This window comes from Podarcis erhardii (assembly GCF_964252035.2).
Source record: "Podarcis erhardii genome assembly, chromosome: 13".
Lineage (NCBI taxonomy): Eukaryota > Metazoa > Chordata > Lepidosauria > Squamata > Lacertidae > Podarcis > Podarcis erhardii.
Window position 1 is genome coordinate 12718685 of NC_138502.1, and position 25736 is coordinate 12744420.

The 25736-nt window shown below is 43.7% G+C and overlaps 1 protein-coding gene, 1 long non-coding RNA gene and 2 pseudogenes across 12 annotated transcripts in view; 3 read left to right on the forward strand and 1 right to left on the reverse strand.

Annotated features, from left to right (window-relative positions):
• Nucleotides 1-10276, forward strand: part of LOC309326507 (angiogenin-2-like) — a gene marked incomplete at its 5' end in the record, with an annotated part of 56094 nt that extends 45818 nt beyond the window's left edge. For 2 of the 8 annotated variants that reach the window (XM_081835318.1, XM_081835321.1), the window contains one exon: nucleotides 9582-10260. In XM_081835318.1, coding sequence (XP_081691444.1) covers nucleotides 9582-10054 — 473 coding nt within the window. In that variant the 3' untranslated portion in view covers nucleotides 10055-10260. Of the gene's footprint in view, nucleotides 1-7242; nucleotides 7461-8780; nucleotides 8835-9581 lie in introns of those variants that run through there. The other 6 variants (XM_081835319.1, XM_081835322.1, XM_081835320.1 and 3 more) reach the window with 6 other exon arrangements.
• A 3947-nt stretch (nucleotides 10277-14223) lies between these two features.
• Nucleotides 14224-16767, forward strand: LOC309326892 (ribonuclease pseudogene; annotated as a pseudogene). The gene is made up of 2 exons (XR_014161583.1): nucleotides 14224-14332; nucleotides 15982-16767. The product of XR_014161583.1 is annotated as a ribonuclease pseudogene (transcript).
• Nucleotides 16768-17061: 294 nt separating this feature from the next.
• LOC309326539 lies at nucleotides 17062-17978 on the reverse strand. Its single transcript, XR_014150327.1, has 2 exons — nucleotides 17911-17978; nucleotides 17062-17168 (listed from the first exon to the last, which is right to left on the reverse strand). It is a non-coding gene; the product is annotated as an uncharacterized lncRNA (long non-coding RNA).
• Nucleotides 17979-20180: 2202 nt separating this feature from the next.
• Nucleotides 20181-24663, forward strand: LOC309326522 (ribonuclease pseudogene; annotated as a pseudogene). 2 transcript variants are annotated; one of them, XR_014161584.1, is made up of 2 exons: nucleotides 20181-20633; nucleotides 23678-24663. The product of XR_014161584.1 is annotated as a ribonuclease pseudogene (transcript). The 2 variants fall into 2 exon arrangements; XR_014161585.1 differs by lacking the exon at nucleotides 20181-20633 and adding an exon at nucleotides 21629-22133.
• Nucleotides 24664-25736: the final 1073 nt, after the last annotated feature.

Consider the following 25736-nt stretch of genomic DNA (forward strand, 5'->3'; position numbering starts at 1 on the left):
AATATTACCTCAGTAGGAATATTTCGCTTTCTTGTAAGAATGGATACCCAATTGAATTAAGATTTTGAATGCCATTGTTTCACAAGCAGACTTCTGCTCAGGCAACAAACCTCCACTACCATCCTCTCTGACACTCAGCAACCCCCTACACTTCCCCCCTCCTGCACTGCATCCCTCTCAAGAGACCTCTCAATGTAGTCCCCCAATCTTCCAGGGCAGGTCTGGGCAAAGGCCAGAGGATTGCATGATATAAGTGAGATCTCATTCCTTTTCTCATGATTCTTGCTGCTGTGGGATCAAGCAGTTATTTGTGGTATCCCTGGTTGCTTATTAAAACCCGGCCTCTTTTCTCACTCTTCCACCTTGTGACTCAGATAAGCAGACATAGAAAATATAGTTCTTATATACAGCTTTGTTCTTTCCCCCTTTTTTCCACTGTATCACTCTATTTCTTTAAAACTAAAATTATGTCAATAAAATGTGAACATTAAAAATCCATGAAACTGTCTGTGACTTTCTGGTCCACTTCCATTTGTCTTTCTCACAGCACTACCAGTTCTGTGCTTTTCTCAGTCACCAAAATAATGTTTCCAAATTCCTTCCAAGTACCAGAATTTTAGATTTCAAGTTGTATTGGCTAATGGTACTAAAAAAATAACAACCCAGATTTGAGCACCAGCAGAAGTATCACGTCCTCCTGCTCCCTACTTGATGAAAGGTGTCACCCTGGAAGACAAAACACTAACTTTTTAAAGAGATGTCTGTTCAGATTTTGAAAGCTGTGCTATGTGGATTATAGACATGGCCTCCTCTCTTGATGTTTTGACCCTGTGGTTCAGCTCCAAAGCCCAATGTGGATCTGTATGAACATTTCATCCCCATTAATGTAGGGAGGTACACCTGGCATCCTCTCTACCTTGCTCCAGATCTTTTCCCCTGGGTCCCAATCCTACCATTAGGGACTATGCAAAGGTGTTTGTGTGTGTGTGTGTGTTTTAAACACTCCTAGTAGGAAATGTCCAGGGCAACCCTGAGATACGGAAGATGTCACAGGGATGCCACAAGACCGGCCAATGGAAATCTAGACTTTGCTCCTGTGTGAACAAGCCTTACAAAACTACAGAAGGAAGGCAGGGATTGAGCCTAGTGTGGCTTCATTTGATGGGGCGTTGGTGGCTATGCCCCATGCAAATGATGAATGAGAAGGATGTGCCATCCAGTGGAAGGTGGAGATAATGGTGGGACATTAAGGTGAGGTTCAGAAAACATTAATTCTGAATTATGATCGCTGAATCATAAATGTAGAGAAGAAAACTTGATATAAAGAAACTGTAGTCTCCCCTACTCCCACACTGTCTTTTGCACCAAATGAAGTGTTAACTCAAGTTCTAACCTTAATGACCTTGCAGCTTGTTTTGTTCCGCAGTTTGTGATCTCATCCCTTCCAGCACATTAATCCAAATTGAGCTCTAATTAACAGGAGAACATGTGCTTCTTAATGGTGGCATTGGAGGGTTTTTGGCAGGTGAAGTGTATTTGCACAATCTGTGAATGAAAATATTGCTGGGTTTCCCCAGCAGAACACGAGGTTTTCTGCTGTCTTACCTAAGTTATACAAGTGGCCTTATTTTTAATTAAGTATGGGCTAAACAAAAGCATTAATTCTGAAAATTAAAGCCTGTAACCTAAGACGTTTGGGCATCCAATGTGGATGTAGCAAGATAAACGTTGGTGTTCGTTCAGGTCTTCAAGCTTGTTTCGTTAGTCATGTGACTGTTCTGGGAAACCACTGACAGGAATTAGCTGCCAGTACAAAATGCAAATACAGTGGTACCTCACACTTGGGACTTACACTTCCAAGTCAGCTTGGAACTCTGTTGGAAAACAAGAGAGAGAGAAATCTTCAAATGGCATCAATATAACATCAACCCCAAGGTCAGAGGTGTCTCTGTGGGAGATATTTCCCTGACTGGTTGGCAGGGAGGCATTGGGCATTCTTGTCATGACAGCATAAGTCTTTCAGGTCTCTGGCAGCCTCCTCCTACCCCCCACCCCCGGCTGGCTATGCCTGGGTTAATGTACCCAGCTGACTCTGTGCCTGGATCTAGATCCATCAAAGAAGCGTTTCAGTTTAAAGCATTGTAAATTTAAGCTGCAAAAACAGGTAGAGAAAAACAATGTTATATCGCACATACAGCACATATCAATCACTTTTTCTTTCATATTCATTTTCTTTTCTTTTCCAATTTCACTTATGTCTTTTACACCTTTCAGTGGCTGGCATAGGCAATGTTGTGAGCACGATCCACCTACTTATATGATTCCTTTCAGAACACACAAAACTCATACAAAACGGTGACTTTTTAAATTTCAGCAGCCGTTTTAAATGACACCCACTCCCAAATTTTATTTTCAACTTGATTTGATTTTGTATGTTGTATTGCTGCTGCACACAGCTAGGAAACCATGCTTTTAAGCAAATTAAGGTAAAGGTAAAGGTACCCCTGCCCGTACGGGCCAGTCGTGTCCGACTCTAGGGTTGTGCGCCCATCTCACTTAAGAGGCCGGGGGCCAGCGCTGTCCGGAGACACTTCCGGGTCACGTGGCCAGCATGACGAAGCTGCTCTGGCGAGCCAGCACCAGCGCAGCACACGGAAACATCGTTTACCTTCCCGCTAGAAAGTGGTACCTATTTATCTACTTGCACTTAGGGGTGCTTTCGAACTGCTAGGTGGGCAGGAGCTGGGACCGAAAGACGGGAGCTCACCCCACCGTGGGGATTCGAACCACCGACAATGCAATCGGCAAGCTTTAGGCGCTGAGGTTTTACCCACAGCGCCACCCGCGTCCCTAAGCAAATTATACCTTATTAAAACAGCACGAACCAATACATTTGTTAATTTTTTTCTATCAGGCGTTCATCTGACTCAGTCAAGAGGCTAAGAAACATACATTGGACAGGCAGATCAATATCTGTTCCTCATTTGAAGATGTACCTTTTTTCTCAAGCTGTCCCTGAGACCCTGTGGTAGCATCCTCAATACCTGTCCCAGGTGGGACATAACTGGTCAAGACTAAGATATGAAGCAAGGGCACCATTGGGTGATCTTTATTAATTCCTGCAGCAACTTCCAGACTCTCCCTATCCAAACCTCTGCACCAGGCTTCCTCAAACTCGGCCCTCCAGATGTTTTGAGACTACAATTCCCATCATCCCTGACCACTGTTCCTGCTAGCTAGGGACCATGGGAGTTGTAGGCCAAAAACATCTGGAGGGGGTGAGGTTAGGAAGCCTGCGCTGCACAATTCTTTTATGCTTTTTGGGGGGTGTATTCCATCCATGCACACAAGTTTGTTTATCACGTCTTAATATTTATAAATTTAGCATTCTTATTTGTCAAGCAAGCTGATGGTTAGTTGCTGTGGTTAGGCTCCTGTGGATTTGTCAAGCAAGCCAACGATTTACTTTTTGTGGCTCAGATTCTGTAACATCTGATTTGCTCACCAGAAACCGCCTAATACTTACTTCTGCTTCTTGCTGGGTAGCTGTCCACATGTCTTGTCAGTACTTTTGCTATAGTTTTAACCAGTGCTTTTTTTCTTTAAAAAAATGTTTAGGGGTACTCTCATTTTCCTACTCATATTGAAATACTGCCCCTCAATGAGGCCAAACTTCAATTCACAAAAAGCTTAGGGGTATGCCCCATGATATTCTTGTAAAGAAGCTGGTAAAATGTGGACTTGACTATGCTACCACTCAGTGGATTTGTAACTGGCTGACTGACCGAACCCAAAGGGTGCTCATCAATGGTTCCTCTTCATCCTGGAGAAGAGTGACTAGTGGGGTGCCACAGGGTTCTGTCTTGGGCCCGGTCTTATTCAACATCTTTATCAACGACTTGGATGATGGACTCAAGGGCATCCTGATCACATTTGCAGATGACACCAAACTGGGAGGGGTGGCTAACACCCCAGAGGACAGGATCACACTTCAAAACGACCTTGGCAAATTAGAGAACTGGGCCAAAACAAACAAGATGAATTTTAACAGGGAGAAATGTAAAGTATTGCACTTGGGCAAAAAAAATGAGAGGCACAAATACAAGATGGGTGACACCTGGCTTGAGAGCAGTACATGTGAAAAGGATCTAGGAGTCTTGGTTGACCACAAACTTGACATGAGCCAACAGTGTGACGCGGCAGCCAAAAAAGCCAATGCAATTCTGGGCTGCATCAATAGGAGTATAGCATCTAGATCAAGGGAAGTAATAGTGCCACTGTATTCTGCTCTGGTCAGACCTCACCTGGAGTACTGTGTCCAGTTCTGGGCACCACAGTTCAAGAAGGACACTGACAAACAGGAACGTGTCCAGAGGAGGGCAACCAAAATGGTCAAAGGCCTGGAAACGATGCCTTATGAGGAACGGCTAAGGGAGCTGGGCATGTTTAGCCTGGAGAAGAGGAGGTTAAGAGGTGATATGATAGCCATGTTCAAATATATAAAAGGATGTCACATAGAGGAGGGAGAAAGGTTGTTTTCTGCTGCTCCAGAGAAGCAGACACGGAGCAATGGTTCCAAACTACAAGAAAAAAGATTCCACCTAAACATTAGGAAGAACTTCCTGACAGTAAGAGCTGTTCGACAGTGGAATTTGCTGCCAAGGAGTGTGGTGGAGTCTCCTTCTTTGGAGGTCTTTAAGCAGAGGCTTGACAACCATATGTCAGGAGTGCTCTGATGGTGTTTCCTGCTTGGCAGGGGGTTGGACTCGATGGCCCTTGTGGTCTCTTCCAACTCTATGATTCTATGATTCTATTCTATGATTCTATGCATACCCCCGCGTCTCCCCAGAAAAGAAGCAATGTTTTAACTCAGTTAAATTTCCACTATGTACAAGCAGCTATAACCAATATGGCTCCTGTCACAATCCTAAACTGTGGTATTTTGTAATGCTGTATTATAATCGTTCCCATTCTTTGATGTTGTTTTTAGTGTTTTATAGTCACAATTGCACGGTACATTTCACAATCATATGGTTGGTACAAGTTCTCTAGTATCTGGATGTAATAATACTCACCTATTTCTTTCTATCGACGTAGAGGGAGCAAGAAATAAAAATTAAGAATTAATTAGACTGGTTTGAATGGATTTTGAAAGATCCATCACTTCCCATGTCAAACTTTTTTGCTGCCATTTAGTGAGAGCTGTTTCAATTCTCTTTCCTCACTTTTCTACTTGAATTCTATTAAACAGAAGAAAGAAATTCAAAGTCTTGGAGGCCTGGGAAATTATTCTACAGGATGGAGTGATTTTTTTTTTTTCTATAGGGAAGGGACAGAATAAAATACTGAAAATGGAAAAATAGGTTTATTTATCACGGAGGGGAAAAGAAAACTGACGTTTCACAGGCCTTGTTATATAAATGCTAGGAATCTGTTTTTTTTTTTGTTGTTGTTTAAGGAGAAAAAGAATGAAAACTGGTAATCTGGGGATTACTGCTAACTTGAGGCACAGAATTATTTTTGAGGGAAAATTGTATTAATAAATTTGAAAAATGCTACTCTTTTAGATATATCTGAAGAGGTGGATTCTAAGCAGTGAACTCTTATCCTAATATCCAGATGTTTTCTAACTGTGGTCCATTGGTGTGTCTGTGAATTCCACGGAATTATATACAATCCAAATTGCAATGCAATAAAATACAAAACAAAACAAGCACTGAAATACAATTAAAAACAACAGAGCACTTGTTGCCATGTGTTACAAATACTACAACAGACAGGAAAAAAAAATATTAAGTGGTCTGACAATATCCTCAGCAATTTTCAAGTAGCCATGGGAGAAATTTAAGAATGACCGCTATATTAAATTTGTGAACATATCAGGTGCGGCATGACCCCTTTGGCTTTTGCTGCTATAGAATATCCTGCAGGAAAGAGAAGGCAGGACATAGTTACACATAAAAAGTGGTGATATGAAAGTGAGAAGAGGCAAAGGGGGGATTAAATGAGCAAAATTCAAAATAATAAGCTCCTTTTGTTTTAATTCAAGGCAAGGTGATAGAGCTATGTTTGGTTTTTTAGAATAATAATTCCAGTTGCGTAGCTTCCAGACTAAGCTGGACTTTAGGTTCCCTGGGGTCAGCTAACTTCCCATGTTTCCATGGCAGAAATTTCCAGCCTTGCTTAGCTGGCTTTGCATTTTCCTTTCTAGCGCAGCTTACAACACTAGCAAGGAAGAATTGATATTTTGACATCATGGTGATGGACACTTGTTAAAATGGCATACCAAGGGTGGGGGAAACCAAGGACCTGCCCCCACCAGCTGAACCCAGCTCCCCATCCTTGGCCTATGCCAGAGGTCGACAACCTAAGGCCCATGGGCCTGAGGAGGCCCATGAGAGTCGCTTAACTGGCCCATGAGCTGCCCCCGAACCCAGCCACCTGCTTGGCGAGTCCCCACATGCTGCGCTAAACCAGCGCAGTGCAGGGACTCTCTTCCGCGGCTCCAGAAATCACTCCTACGCATGCCCAGATGCCAAAATCCTTCTGCGCAGGTGTGATTTTTGGCATCTGGGCATGCGCAGAAGAGATTTCCGGCATCATGCTGCGCCTGCCCGTCCCACGGGGATCTCTGCAGGAGTGATCCTGCCCATGCCTAGTAAGCCTTGCTGACCCCTGGCCTATGCTATCAGTGAAGTCTTCTACAGATTAATAGAAAAGGTCTGGGCCTCAAATTCAGACGACTGGCATCCCCATTTCCTGAAGGTTGCTATTGAGCTATCCTTGTTTGGCAGCAAGTTCATCTTTCAGTTGGTTGCCTTGTGGGCAATCAGTTGCATTTTCAGGTTTTTGTGTTATTGTTGTTTTTGAAGTATTAATTGAGTTGTATCTTATGACTTTGCCCTTTTTGAGTGTGGATTTCTTGGTAGTGACTAAGAAGGTGTTCCTAGTGATTGCAGTTGCAACCCTGGCCCTTTCCCAGAATCATTGTGAAGGCTTTTCATCAGCTTTGGCTTTCGAAAACACATTTCGGCATATCTGAGCTGCTTTGCAAAATTGCATTTAATTCTCCATTCATGACTGGCATGATCTGATACTGAGGAAGAGGAAGTTGACAGCTAGGAGCATGCTCTGGGCTGGCTGGAGGAAGTGGCTAGGATCATGCTGTTGTTGCTGGGGGCATTTTTCATTGATCCTAAAGGACCAGGCTTCAATGGTTTGTGCTGAGACTAGCAGGGACCAATCCAATTGGTGTTCTGAGGGTCACTAAAGTATTCCTATTGGACCTTGGCTGAAGTCCAATAGAAGACTGTCTTGCAACCTGGCCGTGTGCTATTGGCCAGAAGCTGTGGCCGCTAGATTATAAAAGGTTGGACAAAGCATTGACAGGGTATCATCTGGAGCTGAGCAAAACAGAACAGAGGCTAAGAGAGAAGATAGGAGGCTAAATTGAAGAAATTGTAAGTTATTGGGTCTGGTGGTTGATGCCTAAGAGCGTAACAGTTATTGAAAGGTCAGAGCAATGGTGGATTTATGACCATGTAATTACCGATGAGGCAGGTTTAGTCGTAGTTTGAAGACTATCCCTGCCTCCAGGTCTGGTCTTGTCCGCAAGGATACTGGATTCAACAAGGGAGACCCACATGACTTTAAGGTGCTGCTGTGCAATGCCAGGTCAATGATTCACAAGACGGCTGTCATCCACGACTTGATTGTGGATGGAGGACTTGACCTGGCATGTGTAACAGAGACTTGGCTGGATGAAGCAGATGGGCCTGATATTGCCGCTGCTTGTCCACCAGGTTTCTCATACACACAGCAACCCAGCTCATATGGGTGGGGAGGCGAGGTTGCAGTGAGTTTTAGGAAGTCATTAGTTTGTACCAGGTGTCCTATTGGGAAGACCCAGTTCTCTGAGTGCATGTTCTGGAGGTTGGGCAGTAAGGGCAGTACAGGATTCCTTTTGGTGTAGCAACCTCCCTGCTGCACCAAGGATTCCCTGCCCAAGCTGCTTCAGGTCATGGCAGATGTTCTCCTGGAGACACCTAGTTTGGTTGTCCATGGGCATTTTAACATCCATGGTGACACGACCTTACAAGGGGCGCTTGGGACTTTGTGGAAAGCATGGCCTCCATGGGGCTTTCCCTATGGCCCAACTCATAGTTGCAGTACTTGGCTGCCCCCCACCCTCTCACTAAGGAAATTAATAATCTACACTAAGGAAATTCAAAGCACATTACATTCCACACAAAGGAATCTTAGAAAAAGGGAAATGTCAGAGAACATTACGTGCCTGGGAAACATAAGCAGAATATAAAGCAAGCCGTTATTATTAGGGGAATGTATATTTTTAAGAGGGGTGAACATACAACATTGAACCACAAGATGAGGGAGCTGTTGTGTGCACAAATTGCACATGTAAAAGTGACTCCAATTTAGCTCTTACTAAATCCTACTAGAAAAGGGGGGGCTTAAGATGCATTTATGTAAAAGGCTATGCAAAAAGATTATAGCAACAATTGTTTAAATCTACTGATGCTGCAACACCAACCCAGCTACTTAAAGCTCATGGTGTTCCCAGGTGTACAGCACTTTAACCTAAAGGTTAAGAAATAAATCTTATACCCCGCTGTCTTGTTGAGCTACTGGTGGTGCTTGATGAAGACTTTCAGAAGGATTTTAAGGGAGTTTATACAAAAGGGAGATTGATTGATTGATTGATTGATTGATTGATTGATTGATTGATTTATACCCCACCTTTCCACCAAGGAGCTCAAGGCAGCATCCAGCCTCCTTCAGTCAGTCCTCTCATCAATCCTGTGAGGCAGGCTAGGGTAAGAGACTGAGACTGACCCAGGGTTTCCCAATGAGCTTCACGGCCGAGTGGGGATTTGAACCCTGGTCTCTCAGTGCTAGTCTGGAGCTCAGATTCATACCAGTGAGTCCCTTGCTCACATCTCACTTCAGCCAGAAACTTAACTGAGCTTGTACAAATATCCTATCTTCTTTGCCTCCTTCTCCCTGACCCTCAACAATGGTCCAAGCTTCTTCTTTTATATTGGTTTTTTTGTTTTATTGGGTTTTACAAACAAGAATGATGTTATACAAATAAGTATACCAAGTTTTCTCATGTCATTTGTATATCACAAAAATAGCATAATAATTGTTGAAAAATATCTACAACATGTGTTTCATTATTAGTGGTGAATGCATAAATTCTTGGTTTATGAATTGGTTTAAACAATTAGGAAGTAGAAGAGGGGGAGGGGAAGACTGGGAGTGGTGAGTGGGTAGGGTGGGTGGTTATGCTTCATTATTCTACTTAGAGTGGTTTTAAAAAATATTTAAATTGTGTCTTAAACTTCTGCTATAAGATGCATAAGCTGCAATGTGACTGGTTTGTATCAATATTCACATGGTTATGTGATCATGACTAGATAACATCCACCACAACATTTGCAGATAAGAATTTGCAAGGATATACAGTACAGCATTCATTTGAACTCCAAGCTGTTTCACAAAGCACCCTCTGGTGGCAAACAGAAAGAAAGCATTTACACACCCACTTTACTTCCCCCCAGGTATCTCTTTCAGGCAGAGGTCACCCACGATGATGCCTTTCAAGGGATCTGGCCTTGTGCTCCTCACCTTTCTGGTGTCTGTTCTGGCACTGGGAGCCTATTGTGAAACCCCCTATGAGAAGTTCCTAAGGCAGCACTACGATAATCCCAAGAGCAACGTTGGAAAGCAGTATTGTGACGTCATGATGAAAAGACGTGGGCTGGACAAACCATGCAAGGAAGTGAACACCTTCATCCACGGCACCAAGAATAACATCAAATCTGTCTGCACCGATATTGGAGGGAAGGATTATGGAAACGGGCTGAGGATCGCTCTCCGTCCCTTCACTGTCACCAGCTGCAAGCACAAAGGCGGCTCAACTCGCCCACCTTGCAAGTACTCTGATAACAAGTCATCCAGATACATTGTCATTGCCTGTAATCAGAATAATGAGCCTGTGCACTTCGACGAAAGCATCATTGTCACAGTGTAAGATTTCCAATGCCCAGATCCCAAATATTCAGCTTTTTAACAATTATGCCATCCCTTGCAACTCCACTGAACCCCACCCCCCTTTGCTGCCATTCTGTCCAGCTCTGCTTTACTGCAATTAAAAAAAAAAAAAAACCCTTAAACCATAGTGGCAAAGAAACCTGCTTTGATTCTGTTAAACCAGCAATGTCTGTCACTATTAAACTGAGGAGAAAGTTGCATAGCATTTGATGTGTGTTTAATTTCATTTATTTATATTTTTCTTATTGCATCCAAGGGAGGGAATGTGGAATGCAGTACTGCACTGTCCGAGATTTTCTTTCGTTTTTCTGCCGACATGGGTGGTAGGCTGCAACCAAATCAAATCAAATCTTTATTACGGTCATAGACCAGCATAAGGAGGGAAGAGTACAATCATTTAAAGTCTAAAAACGTTTTGGTTTTGGTTTTTTTTTTTTAAAAAAAAACCAGTTAAAACAGAAAGTATATATATATAAAAGTCTATCAGAATCCAAAAGAAACTAAGAGTCTAAAAGAGGAGTTAGGAACATTAGACAAGAATGAAAGAGCATAAAAGGTTAGTATATATAAGACTATAGCTGTCAGTCTACAGAGCACTCTTATACGAGTGCTCATTACATCTAGTTTGTGTCACGGGTCATCATCCGATGAATTTTTGGTGCTGCTGTGCAGAATCGGGAACGTATGTTGTAGCAGGATTGGTATCTGAAAGCAGCAGGGAGGTATAGAATTGTCCTGTGCACCCTGGGTACTTATGCAGTAATGGTAAGATGAGGGTAGTACAAATGTCTCTATAATAAAGATAATAGAGAAACACATGCTCTGTTGTTTCTATTTGTCCAGAGTCACAGGCGCATTGTCTCTCCAGGTAAGCAATCTTCCTGTATCAGCCTTCAAGGACAGCTGAAGGGAGGGCATGACATCGAGCCAAGTTAAAGGCCCTCCAGCACTTACGGACTTCGAGTTTAGCTAGACATACCATAGGGGAGGCAGAGTACCTGAAAGATTCATTGGCAGTAAAAGTTGAGGCCCTGGCTAGATCTAATTGGTGTCTGCAACACATTTTATGAGAACACACAGGCCACAACCATTTGCCGTCAGGAATTATGGTGTGGTGGCATACAGTTATTCCAAGTGAATCATTGTTGGGGGGGGGACATAGTGTCTGCTGGGAGATGGATAGGAAGTTTTTTGATGCTCATGACTGAAGCAAAACCAGGTTTCAGCAAGAAAGGTCCAGTCAAATATTAGGGTGGGGAACTGTCACCACTGCCTTTCTCCTTTTTTCCATTTCCCCATGCCCAAATGTCTAGATTTTCTCCTTCCATTTGACCCCCACCCATAGGGTATTCACAATATAGAGCGCATATGGTTCAGCATTAATGTCTGGCAGCTTGGAATGCTTCCCCCAACACTTTCGCAACTCTGGTTCCCCACTCAGTTCTGTCCCAGTGTGCAGAGTTCATGTTTATGGACACAGCCAGTTGTCATCATGTGATCAGGCACCACAACCCCAGGGCTGCTTCTGAGCACATTCCACAGGATGCCTAATAAATAGTCATCTTGCCGTTTGTGGCTCTGTGGGTGCTTTGAGGCTGGGAGTAAATATAATGGACAATGTAAACTCCCTTCTTTGGAAGACAAATGTTCCCCTTGAAAGTGTCTGGGGATATTCAGACCCACATGGGAATCTAGCTTCCAAGGCAGATTGGAAATCTGTTGGAAACCAAGAGAAAGATAAATCTTCAGGTGGTATTGTTATCAATAGAACATCAACCCAAAGGTCAGATGTGTCTCTGCAGGAGGTCCCCCCTGACCATTTTTTGAGACAGTGTTTTTGAAGTGGAAGAAGCGGGGAAGAGGAGATACTGAACCTTTACCCACCAGCTATTTTGCCCTCCTGGACCCCCTTCTAACAAGCCATTTCATTTCATTTATTGAATTTATATGCCGCCCTATGCCCGGAGGTCTCAGGGTGGTTCACAAAAAGGATTGCAATATATAAAATCAAAACAATAATGCCCCACCCCAAAAGAGCCACATTTTAAAGGGTATAGGGTGTTGATCAGGTCAGCCAAGGTAAAGGTAAAGGTAAAGGACCCCTGACAGTTAAGTCCAGTCACGAACGACTCTGGAATTGCGGTGCTCATCTTCCTGGACAAGGGAGCCGACGGTTGTCCACAGACAGTTTTTTGGGGTCATGTGGCCAGTACTTATTTATCTACCTATTTATCTACTTATTTATCTACTTGCACTTTTTGGCGTGCTTTTGAACTGCTAGGTTGGCAGGAGCTGGGACCGAGAAACGGGAGCTCACCCCATCGCGGGAATTCGAACTGCCGACCTTCCGATCGGCAAGCCCAAGAGGCTCAGTGGTTTACACCACAGTGCCACCCGCGTCCCTCAGGTCAGCCCAAGGCCTCGTTAAAAAGGAATGTTTTTGTCTGGCGCCTAAAGGTGTATAATGAAGGCGCGATGAGAACCTGCCTGGGGAGAGTGTTCCACAGATGGAGAGCCACTGCAGAGAAGGCCCGTTCTCATCTTGCCACTCTCCTGACCTCTTGAGGAGGAGGCACACGAAGGAGGGCCTCAGGAGGTGATCTCAGGGTCCAGGTGGGTTGATATGGAAAGAGGAGGTCCTTCGGGTATTGCCTCATGGAGCACACACACACCATTATAGAGGAATGAAAAATGTGTATGTGAATAACTTCAACTTTTACAGCAAGTTAATAAATTACTAAAGCTATAAGTAAGTTAATAATTCACAGCAGCATGTGAAAGTTACAGAGAAGGTTTGTTTTGAACAAAGAAAGGGCTCTCTCTCTCTCTCTCTCTCTCTCTCTCTCTCTTTCTCTCTCTCTCTTTCCTTCCCCAGAGAGTTGAAGTTGCAAGGAGGACCAGTGACAGTGGACCACTGAGCAGAGTTCATTAGTGCATACAGTGCCGGATTTACGTATAAGCTAAACAAGCTATAGCTTAGGACCTCACTCTCTTGGGGCCCCCAAAAAAATTAAAGGAAAGAAACTGGATGTACATTTCCAAATTATAAGATACAATGAAATGAAATAAAACCTACATACAGCAAGAGTGTTTTGTGTTGTGTAGGCTGCTATTTGTTGTGTGCAAATGGCTTAAGATACCTATTAGGTCCATAAATTACCATATAGCATATATTCAACACAAAAAAACAGAAACAATTTGTTGTTGACAAAGGACAGCTGGACCTATAAGGGGCCCCAATACCTTCAGTAGCTTAGGGCCTCATCAAACCTAAATCCGGCCCTGAGTGCACATGCTCATATTGATGTCACTGGTCGCCCTTGCACATTCTTCACTTAAGATAACTTAAGTGCCCAACTAGATCAGGCCAAAGGAACAACGGAAGGTGTTTTATACTGAGTCAAGTCACTGGCCCACCTAGCTCAGTCTACACTGACTGGCAGTGGCTCTGCTTTGCAAACAGAAAATCCTATGTTCAGTCCCTAAAATCTCAAGGTAGGACGGGGAATGTCCCCTGCCTGAAATCCTGGAGAACCGATGGCCTCGCTCAGTATAAGGCAGAGAATGCAAGACTATCAATAGCACAGGCCCATGCCACAAGATTCAGGTTTCAGCAAGGGAAGATGGACAAGATCTGTGACATTTCCCTTTCAGAGGGAGAGGAGGCTGATCTGAACTGCTCTTCTTTAGCAGTTCCAACTGCTCTTCTTCAGTCTAATTTTCTCAGCAGCAGTTATTTACTCCTCCCTGGGTCCTCCTTCACTTGGTTGACGTGTAACAGAAGAAAGTGGCTAGTGATGTTTTCCTTTCCAAATATTATCAGTTCCAGATGCTCTGCATCTTTTCTTTCCTTAGAAACATGAAACAAAAGTCTCTCCCCCCTCCTGCCGCCCTTGATCAGCAGGGTGCGGTTTTCAGCCTTGTCCTGGCTTTCTCAACACTGAGGCCCTGACACATTTTGGCAGCACAGCACCTTTTCAAGGGCGAGATGATGATGTTGATTTTTTTTTAAAAAAAAAATTGAACCAGATCCATTTGTTAATAAGCAACGAGTGGTCTAGAACCAGCCAATTTGCCTCAAACAGCTTTGCAATGGAGCCTCCCACTTTTCCACACAGTCCAGAGGATTGCAAAATATGCCATTAAAAAAAAAAAAAGGTTTTCTGGGAACTTGATCTGTTTCGCCATCTCGGTAGAACAAGATCTCGAGAAGGGAAAAACACAGCTCAGAAGGGAATCATTTTGCTCTGCAAGGCAGGTAGGATCTGCTGAAAAAAGTGAGGGGATTAGGGCCCAAGCATTCAAATGAGTTGCTATAATTAAATGTTCTGGAGTGTATGGGGTGTTAGGGGAGGGGGTAGTATCTGTGGTGAGGGACGTGTCATGCTCCTTCTTCTCCTCTTGCCTTTGGTCCCCACCCTGCACTCAGCTCTCACCTGTGGCTCCCAGAAGCTGTCAGCATGTGACAGCAGTCACACCCCAGAACAGTTTTGACTGGCAAGCTAAACCAGGTGAGGGCAGCCGATGGGCCTCGAACCCTCAGTGAGTTAGGGACTTCCGCTGCATGTGAACAGTGCCAGATTTACATATACGCTAAATTAAAGGAAAAAAACAACTGGATGTACATTTCCAAAATATAAGATAAAAAACAAATAAAATAAAACCTACATACAGCAACAGTGTTTTGTGTCGTGTAGGTTCCTATGATGTAAGTCATGGGCCCCGCCTGCTAGCCTGCTCCCTAAAATATCACTGGTTGGCTCATTTCTATATATAGGGTGCCTAGATTCTCCATGAGGGACGCGGATGGTGCTGTGGTCTAAACCACTGAGCCTCTTGGGCCAATCAGAAGTATAAAAAATAATCATTATTTTCCATCTCACTGTAGGTTTTGTTTCATTTAAAAAAATAAAATTTTATTTTACGGTTTATTGTTGTTTATATTTTGAATGACATGTATATGGGGACAGTTAGGGAGGTGAGGGCTGTCTGAGCACATGGAGCCTGAGTTCCCATTTGCTCTGCTGCACCAGCCTCCACTGGTGTTTATCACTGATCGATCGATCTCTCAATCTATGTTATGGCCCCTGCTTCTCTACCTGGAGCTATGACAGGAGATGAGGAAAAACCCCAACTATCTAAACTATGTGTTCAACACAGATGAAAAAGCTTGTGACCTCATAAACAGCTTTCTAGATTGTACTCATTTGTTATCCTGGCAGAAGAGTAAAGCAGAAGACTAAAGAATCAACTCAACCTCCTTGCTTTTTAACATGTTCTACACTGAGCTTTTTGCAATCGGCTTTGGTGAGCTGAGCCATCCTTTCTGTGACACTTCCTCCTTCCTGCAAAGAGCTTTCAGCTCCTTCTCTTCCCAGATATTGGTGGCCCTTACATGCTGCTCAAGCGACCTTTCGCTTTCTTTGTAGAAGCCGCATTTTGTTAACATTCCATGAGCACCTCTTTCACACTCAGAGGTTAGAACACTCAGGAATGACATCACAGAAGGCCAGCCAATGCCTGCGGAGGATCTGTGTTGATATTCAACCTAGCCAATCAAAGCAGTGGTCGCTCTTCAGCTTTTACTGTACAGTGGTACCTCGGGTTAAGAACTTAATTCGTTCCAGAGGTCTGTTTTTAACCTGAAACTGTTCTTAACCTAAGGTAGCTAATGGGGCCTCCCGCTGCCGCCGCGCCACTGCTGCACAATTTCTGTTCTCATCCTGAAGCAAAGTTCTTAACCTGAGGTATTATTTCTGGGTTAGCGGAGTCTGTAACCTGAAGTGTCTGTAACCTGAAGTACCACTGTATATAGTTACACAAAATCATTCAGTTTTGTGTGCAAATTGCCTTACAATTTTTTTAAAAGAAATAAATAATAATTCCCTTCTCCATTCCTAAGTGCAGCGGACACCATGGCTCAGACGACTGCCTGCTGGCTGCTGCTATTCCTGATGGTCCTGCCAGCACTTACCCAGAGGGAATCCCGTTACGAGAAATTCCGCCGGCAGCACATCGACTTCCCAAAGACCAGAAGCGACTTGGATGCCCGGCGCTATTGCAACCTCATGATGCAGAGAAGGGGGATGACCGACGGTGTTTGCAAACCTTCCAACACCTTCATCCATGGGGACCCCATGGCCGTGGATGCCACCTGCAGCGACGGGGGGACCTACGCCAGCGAGAATTACTATGACAGCAACACACCCTTTGACCTCACAGCTTGCCGCATTCTTGGGGGAGGCTCCCAGAGACCCCCCTGTAACTACAGAGGCAGGTCCACCTCCCAGCGCATTCGGGTGGGCTGCACTAACGGGGTGCCAGTTCACTTCAAAATGCCTCTTTAGATGTCTCTGTTTACTTGTATTGAATCACAGTGCTTTAAATCCCTTTTTAGAATCGGGTAGAATTTTTAAAAAATCTATTTCTGTTTGTGTATCTCAACTGCAATTTGCCTTTTCAAATGCTGCCGTTTGCTTTCTCTGAGGCACAGTCCCTCCAGTCTTTCCCTCCTGCTTTTGTATTTTAATAAAATGCATGCCATCTAGTGGTCATAAAGCAATATGAATGCATTTTCCTATCCTTGCGTTTTAACACCCGCTAAAGATTAAGGCTGAGATCTGAGAACACCTGTGACTGAATGGTCTGCTCTTGCAGTTTCATGCAATAAAATATTCCTTTACATATGTAGAACTGTGTTGTTATTTGCAATAAAAGACGGCAGTGAAGTGGCAGCCAGCTAAACATGCCCTACTCCAGGACACTCCATTCCACCCCTCTTTGAACTTTTTAAAGGTCCTCAAAACTTAAGGTCTCCCCGCTTGGGTACCTTAGTAAACTTTGGGGTTTCCCAGGACCTCTCCTTTTGTGTGTGGATAGTGTTTGTTTGACTGTGGAGTTTAAATGTGTTTGCTATATATACCAGTAGCCTCATAAAGGGCATTGCTCAGGAATACAAACAAACAAACAAATCCAGTCTTGAAAAGCTTCAGTCTACCATTTTGTTGCATGATGATGTAGTATGAGTGTATCCAAACAAAGAGCCGAATTTCTCCCGCATTTCTTCCAGGGACGTCAGGTGTTGATTCTGGTTCCTGGGGAGTAGTCAATTTGGAGAACAAGTTATAGCTCATTGTTAAGAGCTCATTGTTAATGTCCCCAGTTCAGTCCCTGGCATCTACAGATTTTGCTTTGGTTTTAAAGTTATCAAGTAGTTTGCCTAAGACCTTAAGGAAGTCAGAGAATGCAATATTGAACTAAGTAGGTGACCTGCTAGAAGGCAACATGTTCCATTCCAACAGGCTCAAAAGCAGCAACTTAGAATTCAGTATTGAAAGTTGTTAAAACAAATTATAGTAACATGAATAGGATGAGCCATGAATGCACAGGAACCTATGAAAACATGGGTTCTGGTGGCTGATTTTTTGTGATGTTATCTAGTCTGCACCACACAAATTTTCTTTTAGCAGTTTATTACCAGTATCAAAATGGGACGCGGGTGGCACTGTGGGTTAAACCACAGAGCCTAGGACTTGCCGATCAGAAGGCTGGCGGTTCGAATCTCTGCGACGGGGTGAGCTCCTGTTGCTCGGTCCCTGCTTCTGTCAACCTAGCAGTTCAAAAGCACGTCAAAGTGCACGTAGATAAACAGGCACCACTCTGGCGGGAAGGTAAACGGTGTTTCCGTGCACTGCTCTGGTTCGCCAGAAGCGGCTTAGTCATGCTGGTCATATGACCCGGAAGCTGTACGCCGGCTCCCTCGGCCAATAAAGCGAGATGAGCACTGCAACCCCAGAGTCGGTCACGACTGGACCCTTTACCTTTACCTTTACCTACCAGTATCAAGAGGTGTGGTTTCACCCACTTTTAAGTGGCTCTCAGTGATGGCAACAGCGAACCTGTTCAATGACGGCATTACTCTGAACAAGCTAAATTGGCTTGTGAAAGTCACCTTTTGTAATCTCAAGTGTTTGCACACTTTCCCCCAGAAGAGAGGCCTCCATTTGACCACAGAAGTTGGTAGGGGTGTTTGGAAACAGGCCAACGACCAAATGATTGATATGTTTCTAGACGTTTTTCAAAGGGGAGGTAGGAAGTTGCAAGGCAGCAGTTGGCATGCCTCATGAGGCAACGTATCTGCCAAGACTGAACAGTCTTGTTTGTTCCTCTAAAGAAAACAGAAATGACAAAATCAGCCAAACACTGAAAACATAACTGAATCAGAGCCCCAAATGAGTACAGGGAAGGAAAACACCAAAGTAGTTAAAATGAACGTAAGGAACGTAATGTAATAATAGCCCTGCTGGACCAAACTGAGCATTGCAGGGAGATTAAAAAGCACTAATTGTCCATTTGTTTCTTTGAAGTGACTCCTGGAAATGGGGCAGCCCCTCCTAGTGAGGCAGGCCAGCTACAACCTGTTTCGCCTGGAAAAAATCTTAGGCAGTGAAAAGGCTTTTGGCTTTATCTAGATAGGTTTGCCCCAGCCATCACCTTTGGGATAAGAAATGGGAGACTGGGTAAGAGATAAGCAAGAGAGTGGCTCCAAAAGGCTGGTGAACAATTGCTTATGATAAATTCAGAAAATCCTCCTGCCTACAATGGATTGTTCCTGTTTGCTACTCCTTTATTAGTGGCCAAATATTGACCGACTCAGGAGACAATGGTGTTCCCATCTCAAGACAAGGCCTAGGATCAGAGCTAAGAATGTCCAGAATGTTGCTGAAGAAATCTAGCGTTTACACTTCAGAGTTCAACAGAAGTGCAACCCTCTGTGAAACTGGACTGTCCTTTGTGTTTCATGGAGTTCTGTTGCTCTAATAATTATACAGTTGGAGTGTAGAGAATAGGGAGTCATAGAGTTGGACGCAGCTGTTGTGCCTCCTAAGAAGGGAACGTCTATCAAAAATCAGTGAGGACAATATTGAGGTACAGTCGTACCTTGGTTCTCGAATGGAATCTGTTCTGGAAGTCCGTTCGACTTCTGAAAACGTTCAAAAACCAAGGCGCAGCTTCTGATTGACTGCAGGAGTTTCCTGCAGTCAATCAGAAGCCACGGAAGCCGTGTTGGATGTTCGGCTTCCCAAAAACGTTCGCAAACCGGAACACTCACTTCCGGGCAGAGCCGTAGCTAGGTGATCTTGTGCCCCTAGCAGAACTGTCCAGATTGTGCCCCCAGCCACTGACAAATTAGCTCTTCTTTCCACCTCTCCTCCAACCCTACCCCCATTCAATTCACCCTCTATTTAAAACCTTTTCTTAAGAGGCAATAATCAATATTTTTATTTCTAGACATATTTATGGACATATTTTTAGCCAATTTTGCACGCACCCCCCTCGCCTGCACCCCTGGCACGGCCCTCCTCCCCACTCCCTAGCTACAGCCCTGCTTCTGAGTTTGCGGTGTTCGGGAGCCAAAACGTTCGAGTTGCAAGGCGTTCGAGAACCAAGGTACAACTGTACTTCTTTTTGCCACTGCAGGAGAAAAGAAGCATTGATGTATGTTTGCTCCATGCTACTAACAGGTTTCTTCATTTCCACCAACCTCATCCTACTTAGCTTCCTCCCTTGCAAGATGAAGAAATACAGAGGTGTCTTAGTTTCTGGGATGTCTGTTCACAATGCACATGATCGCTTTAATCTTGGAGGTGTGTCTTGTACAGCTCCATGGAGGGTTTTTTCTCTCTTTCTCTACATATATATACACACTTTATAAATGTGATAATATTGGAAAGAGGGCCCCAGTTAAAATCACCCTTGACTCTCTTGCAGCTTGGCACAAATTCATTTATAAGCCCTGAAATTTTTTATTCCTCAAGTGGTGTTTCTCCTAATACATACATGTTTTATGCCATTTTGCCCAACGCATACTTTTTTTTTTGCAAAGCAATTTGCCCTTCTTTAATGCCAGTTTAATGTGATTCTCAATCATATGTGCATTTATTTATTTATTTTAATTTTTTTTACATATGCATTTATAAGCACACTTTACTCCAGCACATGCATTCTTGCACACATTGCCTGGCAGCAGAACTGCGCTGAAAAATTCACCAAAGTGCGAATTTTAAGGTTGGCCATTTTTCAATAGGCAGAATGTTCCAGGAAGTGTGAATTAAGTATGTTGGCCATTAAGTGCGAATTGAATCAAATTTCTTCCCCATTCCCAGTAACAGTATTGTTTAAATCAATCAAGAAGTGATGATGATGATGATTTGCAGGATTCACACACCCAGGAGAAATATTCAGAAGGATTCAGGAAGTAGTGTTATCTTTACTGGTTAACAGAGAGACTTCAAACCACGATGAGGTCAACTGTGTCTTGATCCTCAGTGCATTTGTTCTTCTTAATCCTTACCCTCCATCTCAGTGATCCACACATTGTCTGCCTGTTCAATCCAGCTGCATGTGATCAGTACTAACCTTTTACCAGCAGCTGGCTAGGCTGGGTATAAAGAGCCCAAGGGGAAATGTTCAGTTCTACAGGAAACCAAATTCACCGCTCTGACAGCCCCCTGGGTGATTTGGAGGCATTTCTGAGTAGTGCTGGCTGAGAAGATCGCGTAAGTTGGTGCAGAAATCGTTCTGGGTGATAAAATTGTGGTCCTTAGCTTGTGTCAGGGAGTGAGGCTGAGTTTGTCGCCAAAGGAAACATTGGTTGCCACCCAGCTAGACTTACACCGTGTAGGCTAGGGGCAGGGAAGCTGCCAGCCTATGGATACTATTGGACTTCAAACCCCATCAGTGCCAGCCAGCATGCTGAGTGGTCAGGGATGATGGGATTTGTAGTCCACAACATCTGAAGGGCCACAGGTTTGCTCTCCTTGCTGCGAAGGGCGAATGGAGGGGCCCTCACAGTGACGATTTACAGGTCAAACTACGTGAGGAGGCGGCAGCCCTGTTTGTTAACTCGTGCGCATTTGTGACGCAGAAGATGGAGAGGAGAGATTTTGTGTTTGGCATAAAAATAAACACAAACGTTTGCAGGGACCCTTCCCAGTATCACTTCCCTATGAGCCAGTACCTGCTTTCTCCCCCATCCCAGCTCCAGTATCAACTAGGCTGTAAAGAAGGGGAGAGTGGGAAATCTCAGGTCCCTTCAGCTGCATGTGTGTTATTTGGCCTTAAAAACGCCTTTCTCCTTTTTTAAAATAAATTTTAATTAATTTTTTAACATATCATTTCCAACAATCATTTAACATAAATTCTTATCTTATGCAATATTTTAGACTTCCGTCAACTACCCCTGAAGATTTTCCATTCTTTATCACTTAATCTGCATTTCTTAATTTCTCTATTACTTTTAATTGTCCTTAACTGATTAATCTCTTTATAGTCTTCCTTGCAATATTTCACATAGTCCTCCTTACAAAACTTCTTGCAGTCCTACTAGCGTAATCTGTTTATTACAATTGATTTTCAAATAGTTCAAATATTTACTCTGGTCCCACAGGTTTCGAATCCTTCCTGTCAGTTTGTCTAATTCTGCATAGCACATTAATTTCATCTGCCACTCTTCTTTTGTCGGTAATTCTTCTTTTTTTCCATTTTTGTGCCAAGAATATTCTTGCTGCCATTGTTGCATATAAAAACAATTTACAATCCTGTCTGTTAATATAAAAACACCTTCCTCAGCTTTGTAAATGTGAAGAATATTCACTGACTAGAAGCAGAGATCGTCCTTTCCTATCACTGAACACCCGTTATGCAGGCTGGGGCTTATGGTAGTTGGCACTGAAAAGCATCTAGAGAGGAGCACAGGATACCCAGACTGTGTGCTCCCCCCAGACTAAAAAAAATAAATATTCTAACAGTATGTGCTTTGCAGTCACAACACACAAGAAGGTCTGAAGTGTGTGACTGTGTGTTGTGTGTGTGTGTGTGTGTGTGAGAGAGAGAGAGAGAGAGAGAGAGAGAGAGAGAGAATAAGGCACCCTGCTGCATGTATCCACGACTGTCCCTCAGAGGAAAGGGTCTCACGTGGAACTGATTCCCTTCCACACAGCAGAATCACCCAGAAAGTACATCTCTATTGCTGAGCCTCTGACTAACTGAGCAAAAGGGTAAGGGGTGTGTGAGACCCCTGAGGGACTAGTTCCTTGTTACAATGGTAACAATACCTGAGTTTGGGGTTTTTTTTACTTGTTTGAAAGAAGCTATTTTCCCTTCAATGTTTAGTGCTTCTTCTGTTACAAAATGGTAAACAAACAAATAATGGTAAACACTTTTGTTCTCAGGGACTGTTCTCTTTCTTTCTTTCTTTCTTTCTTTCTTTCTTTCTTTCAAATTACCTGTTATGTCCCAGAGCTGAGTCTTGCCAATGAAACCCACCTGTGGGTTTGTTCTAGTCTATGCAGAGCAAGAATTTGTGTGTGTGTGTGTGTGTGTGTGTGTGTGTGTGTGAGAGAGAGAGAGAGAGAGAGAGAGAGAGAGAATAAGAAATTGCCAAAAGAGCACTTTTAAGATGATCACTTGGTGTAATGTTGAAAACACAGTCCTTGTGCCTTTCAAAAAGTGGGAATTCCGGCATGTTTGACTTTGCTTTTCCCTGCCACCAAGCTGTGCCTGATACACACCCTGCTTTGATAGAGAACCCTTCAAACAAGTGAGAGACTTTGCCCTCTTTTGCATACGGGCACCGTAAAAACATTCCTGAACAGAAATTGAAGGCTATCGCAATCTCTCTCACACACAGTTTCTGCTTCATGACAGGCTAGCTATTGTTCTCTGTTGCCATCTAGCGTCAACTACACTGACCTAGCCTACCTTTGCGGTGGGTGTCTTGAGACTGGGGCAAAGTAGCTCTCTCACATTGGTACTGTACAGCTAGATGCAACCATTTGACTTAAACCCCACAGAGCAGCTGCCAGTCAGTGTGGACAACATTGATTTAGATGGACCAATGGTCTGTGTTTGATGGTAAACAATACTTCTTATGGTATTGTTCAGTGCTTTTTTATAAAAAAATGTTTAGGGGTACTCTCATTTTAACTCAAGAAAATCCCCATTTTATAGTTCAGATCAAGAAAGATAAATACAGTAAATGGACAAAAGTACAAAGATTCACAAAATGTTTAGGGGTATGCATATCCCTGCATCGCCCCCAGAATAAAACCACTTGTATTGTTCACTGCATTGCCAACGATGCAAGCAAAAATCAAGTAAAACAAATAAAAAAAACTCCATGTGGAGTTTTGATTTTTTGATTTTTTTTCTGTTTTGTTTTCCTGTCAATCATGCTTCTTTAAATACTATTTATTTTTAATCTTGACCTTCATTTGCAATGCGTATTTGTTTTATGATACACTGCGGCCCATTTTTTTAAAATATACAGTGGTACCTCGGGTTACATACGCTTCAGCTTACAGGCTCTGCTAACCCAGAAACAGTGCTTCAGGTTAAGAACTCTGCTTCAGGATGAGAACAGAAATCGTGCTCTGGCAGCGCAGTGGCAGCAGGAGGCCCTATTAGCTAAAGTGGTGCTTCAGGTTAAGAACAGTTTCAGGTTAAGTATGGACCTCCGGAATGAATTAAGTACTTAACCCGAGGTACCACTGTAAAGTAATGCGAAATAAACATTTCACCGGCTTCCTTTCGATGGCTGCAGGTTCGTCGGAAATCAGCAGCAACAATGATCTCCCTGAGAGGAAACGAAGCGCTATTGCTGCTCCTGTTGGCCTCCTGCCTGATCGTAAGCCGCGTCTCCTCACAGAATCCTCGGCACGAGAAGTTCCTGAGGCAGCACAGCGACTTCCCCCGGACCAATGTGGCCGGGCAGGATTACTGCGGGGCCATGATGCTGCGCCGGGGGATGACGAGGCCTTGCAAAGACACCAACAGCTTTGTCCATGCGCCCAGGAGCAACATAAAGGACATCTGCAACAGAGGCGGAACCCATTACCGCCGGGCCCTGAGGCTCAGCAGGGCACAGTTATCCGTCACCACCTGCAAGCTGCAGGGAACTTCGCGGGGCCAGTGCCGCTACTGGGCCCACACGGGACAAAGGCATATTCTCATAGGTTGCGATGCATCAGGGTGGCCTGTCCATTTTGAAGAAAGCAATTTCATGTAGGGCAGGCTTGCTTTTTCCACTTGCAGCAAGAGCACTAAACAGCTGTAAAAATCTTTGAAAGCTGGTGTTCCACGGAGCTCACTCACAACAGAATTGTCACTTGAATCTCACTTACCCAAAGTTAACGTATGTATAGTGTGGTAAGAATTCGCCTATTATTTCTTGGGAAATAATTGTGTACAGCTGGAAACGTTGGCAGCATTAAGATGAATTTAACAGTGTAAATAAGTTTTGATGGATGCAGTGCTTTTTTCTGGGGTACGCATACCCCTAAACATTTTTTGAATCTAAGTTTGGCCTCATTGAGGGGCAGTATTTCAATATGAATAGGAAAATGAGAGTACCCCTAAACATTTTTTTCATTAAAAAAGCACCGGATGGATGTAATAATGGAATGCTGAATGGTTTAGTTTTTTGTAAAATATGCAGGGATTTATGATATGTAAAATGAACCATAGAAAGAGAAGAAGGGAAGTCATTGATATTTTAAGGATGTAAAAATGAGTATATTCAACTGTAAAACACAAAATTTAATAAAAATTATATACAAAAAAGAAAGAAAAAAAATTCACCTATTATTTCTTTTACAGAGGCTCATCAATGTAACAAAACATGACATTGTCCATGCCTTGGATCAATGCAGGGCTGCTCACTATATAACCCATTAAGCCAGAGATTCCATTTGGGCACTTGCCAGGGACATTAAAATTCAGATTAAGGTGTTATCAGATACCTGTCAGGCCACATAATACAGGGGTAGGGAACCTGTGGCCCTCCAGATATTGCTGAACTCCATTATCAGATCCAAAACTGCGGGACTGGATCATCCAGAGATTTCATGCCACATCGAACAATGTGTTGCCCAAATTCAACTGATATACAGTGGTACCTCAGGTTACATATGCTTCAGGTTACATATGCTTCAGGTTACAGACTCCGCTAACCCAGAAATAGTGCTTCAGGTTAAGAACTTTGCTTCAGGATGAGAACAGAAATCGTGCTCCGACAGTGCGGCAGCAGCAGGAGGCCCCATTAGCTAAAGTGTTGCTTCAGGTTAAGAACAGTTTCAGGTTAAGCACGGACCTCCAGAACGAATTAAGTACTTAACCCTAGGTACCACTGTACATGGATGGGCAAAAGAGAGCAGCTGTTTTCCTGCCCTGTCTCTGATACTACTGGCAGGTGTCCATGCTGAGGTTCATTTGCATATGCCGTAAACCCACAAGATCCAAGACACATAGGGTCAATCCGCATGGTAGGTTACCCAATTCTATCCAGAGCCGTCTCTCCTCTGCACATGTGGGACATACTGGAGATAGGTATCGATCTAATCTGGCCCACTGATGTTCCTCCTCTTTCTCCAGCCATTAGTACAGTGGAACCTTGGTTCTCAAACTTAATCCGTTCCGGAAGTCTGTTCAACTCCCTAAACTTTGGAAAACCAAGGCGCAGATTCCGATGGGTGCAGGCGCCCCAGAAACAATAGCCAACAGCCACATCAGACGTTCGGCTTCTGAAAAACATTTGAAAACCAGAACACTTACTTCTGGGTTTTCGGCAATCGGGAGCCGATTTGTTCATCAACTAAGCCATT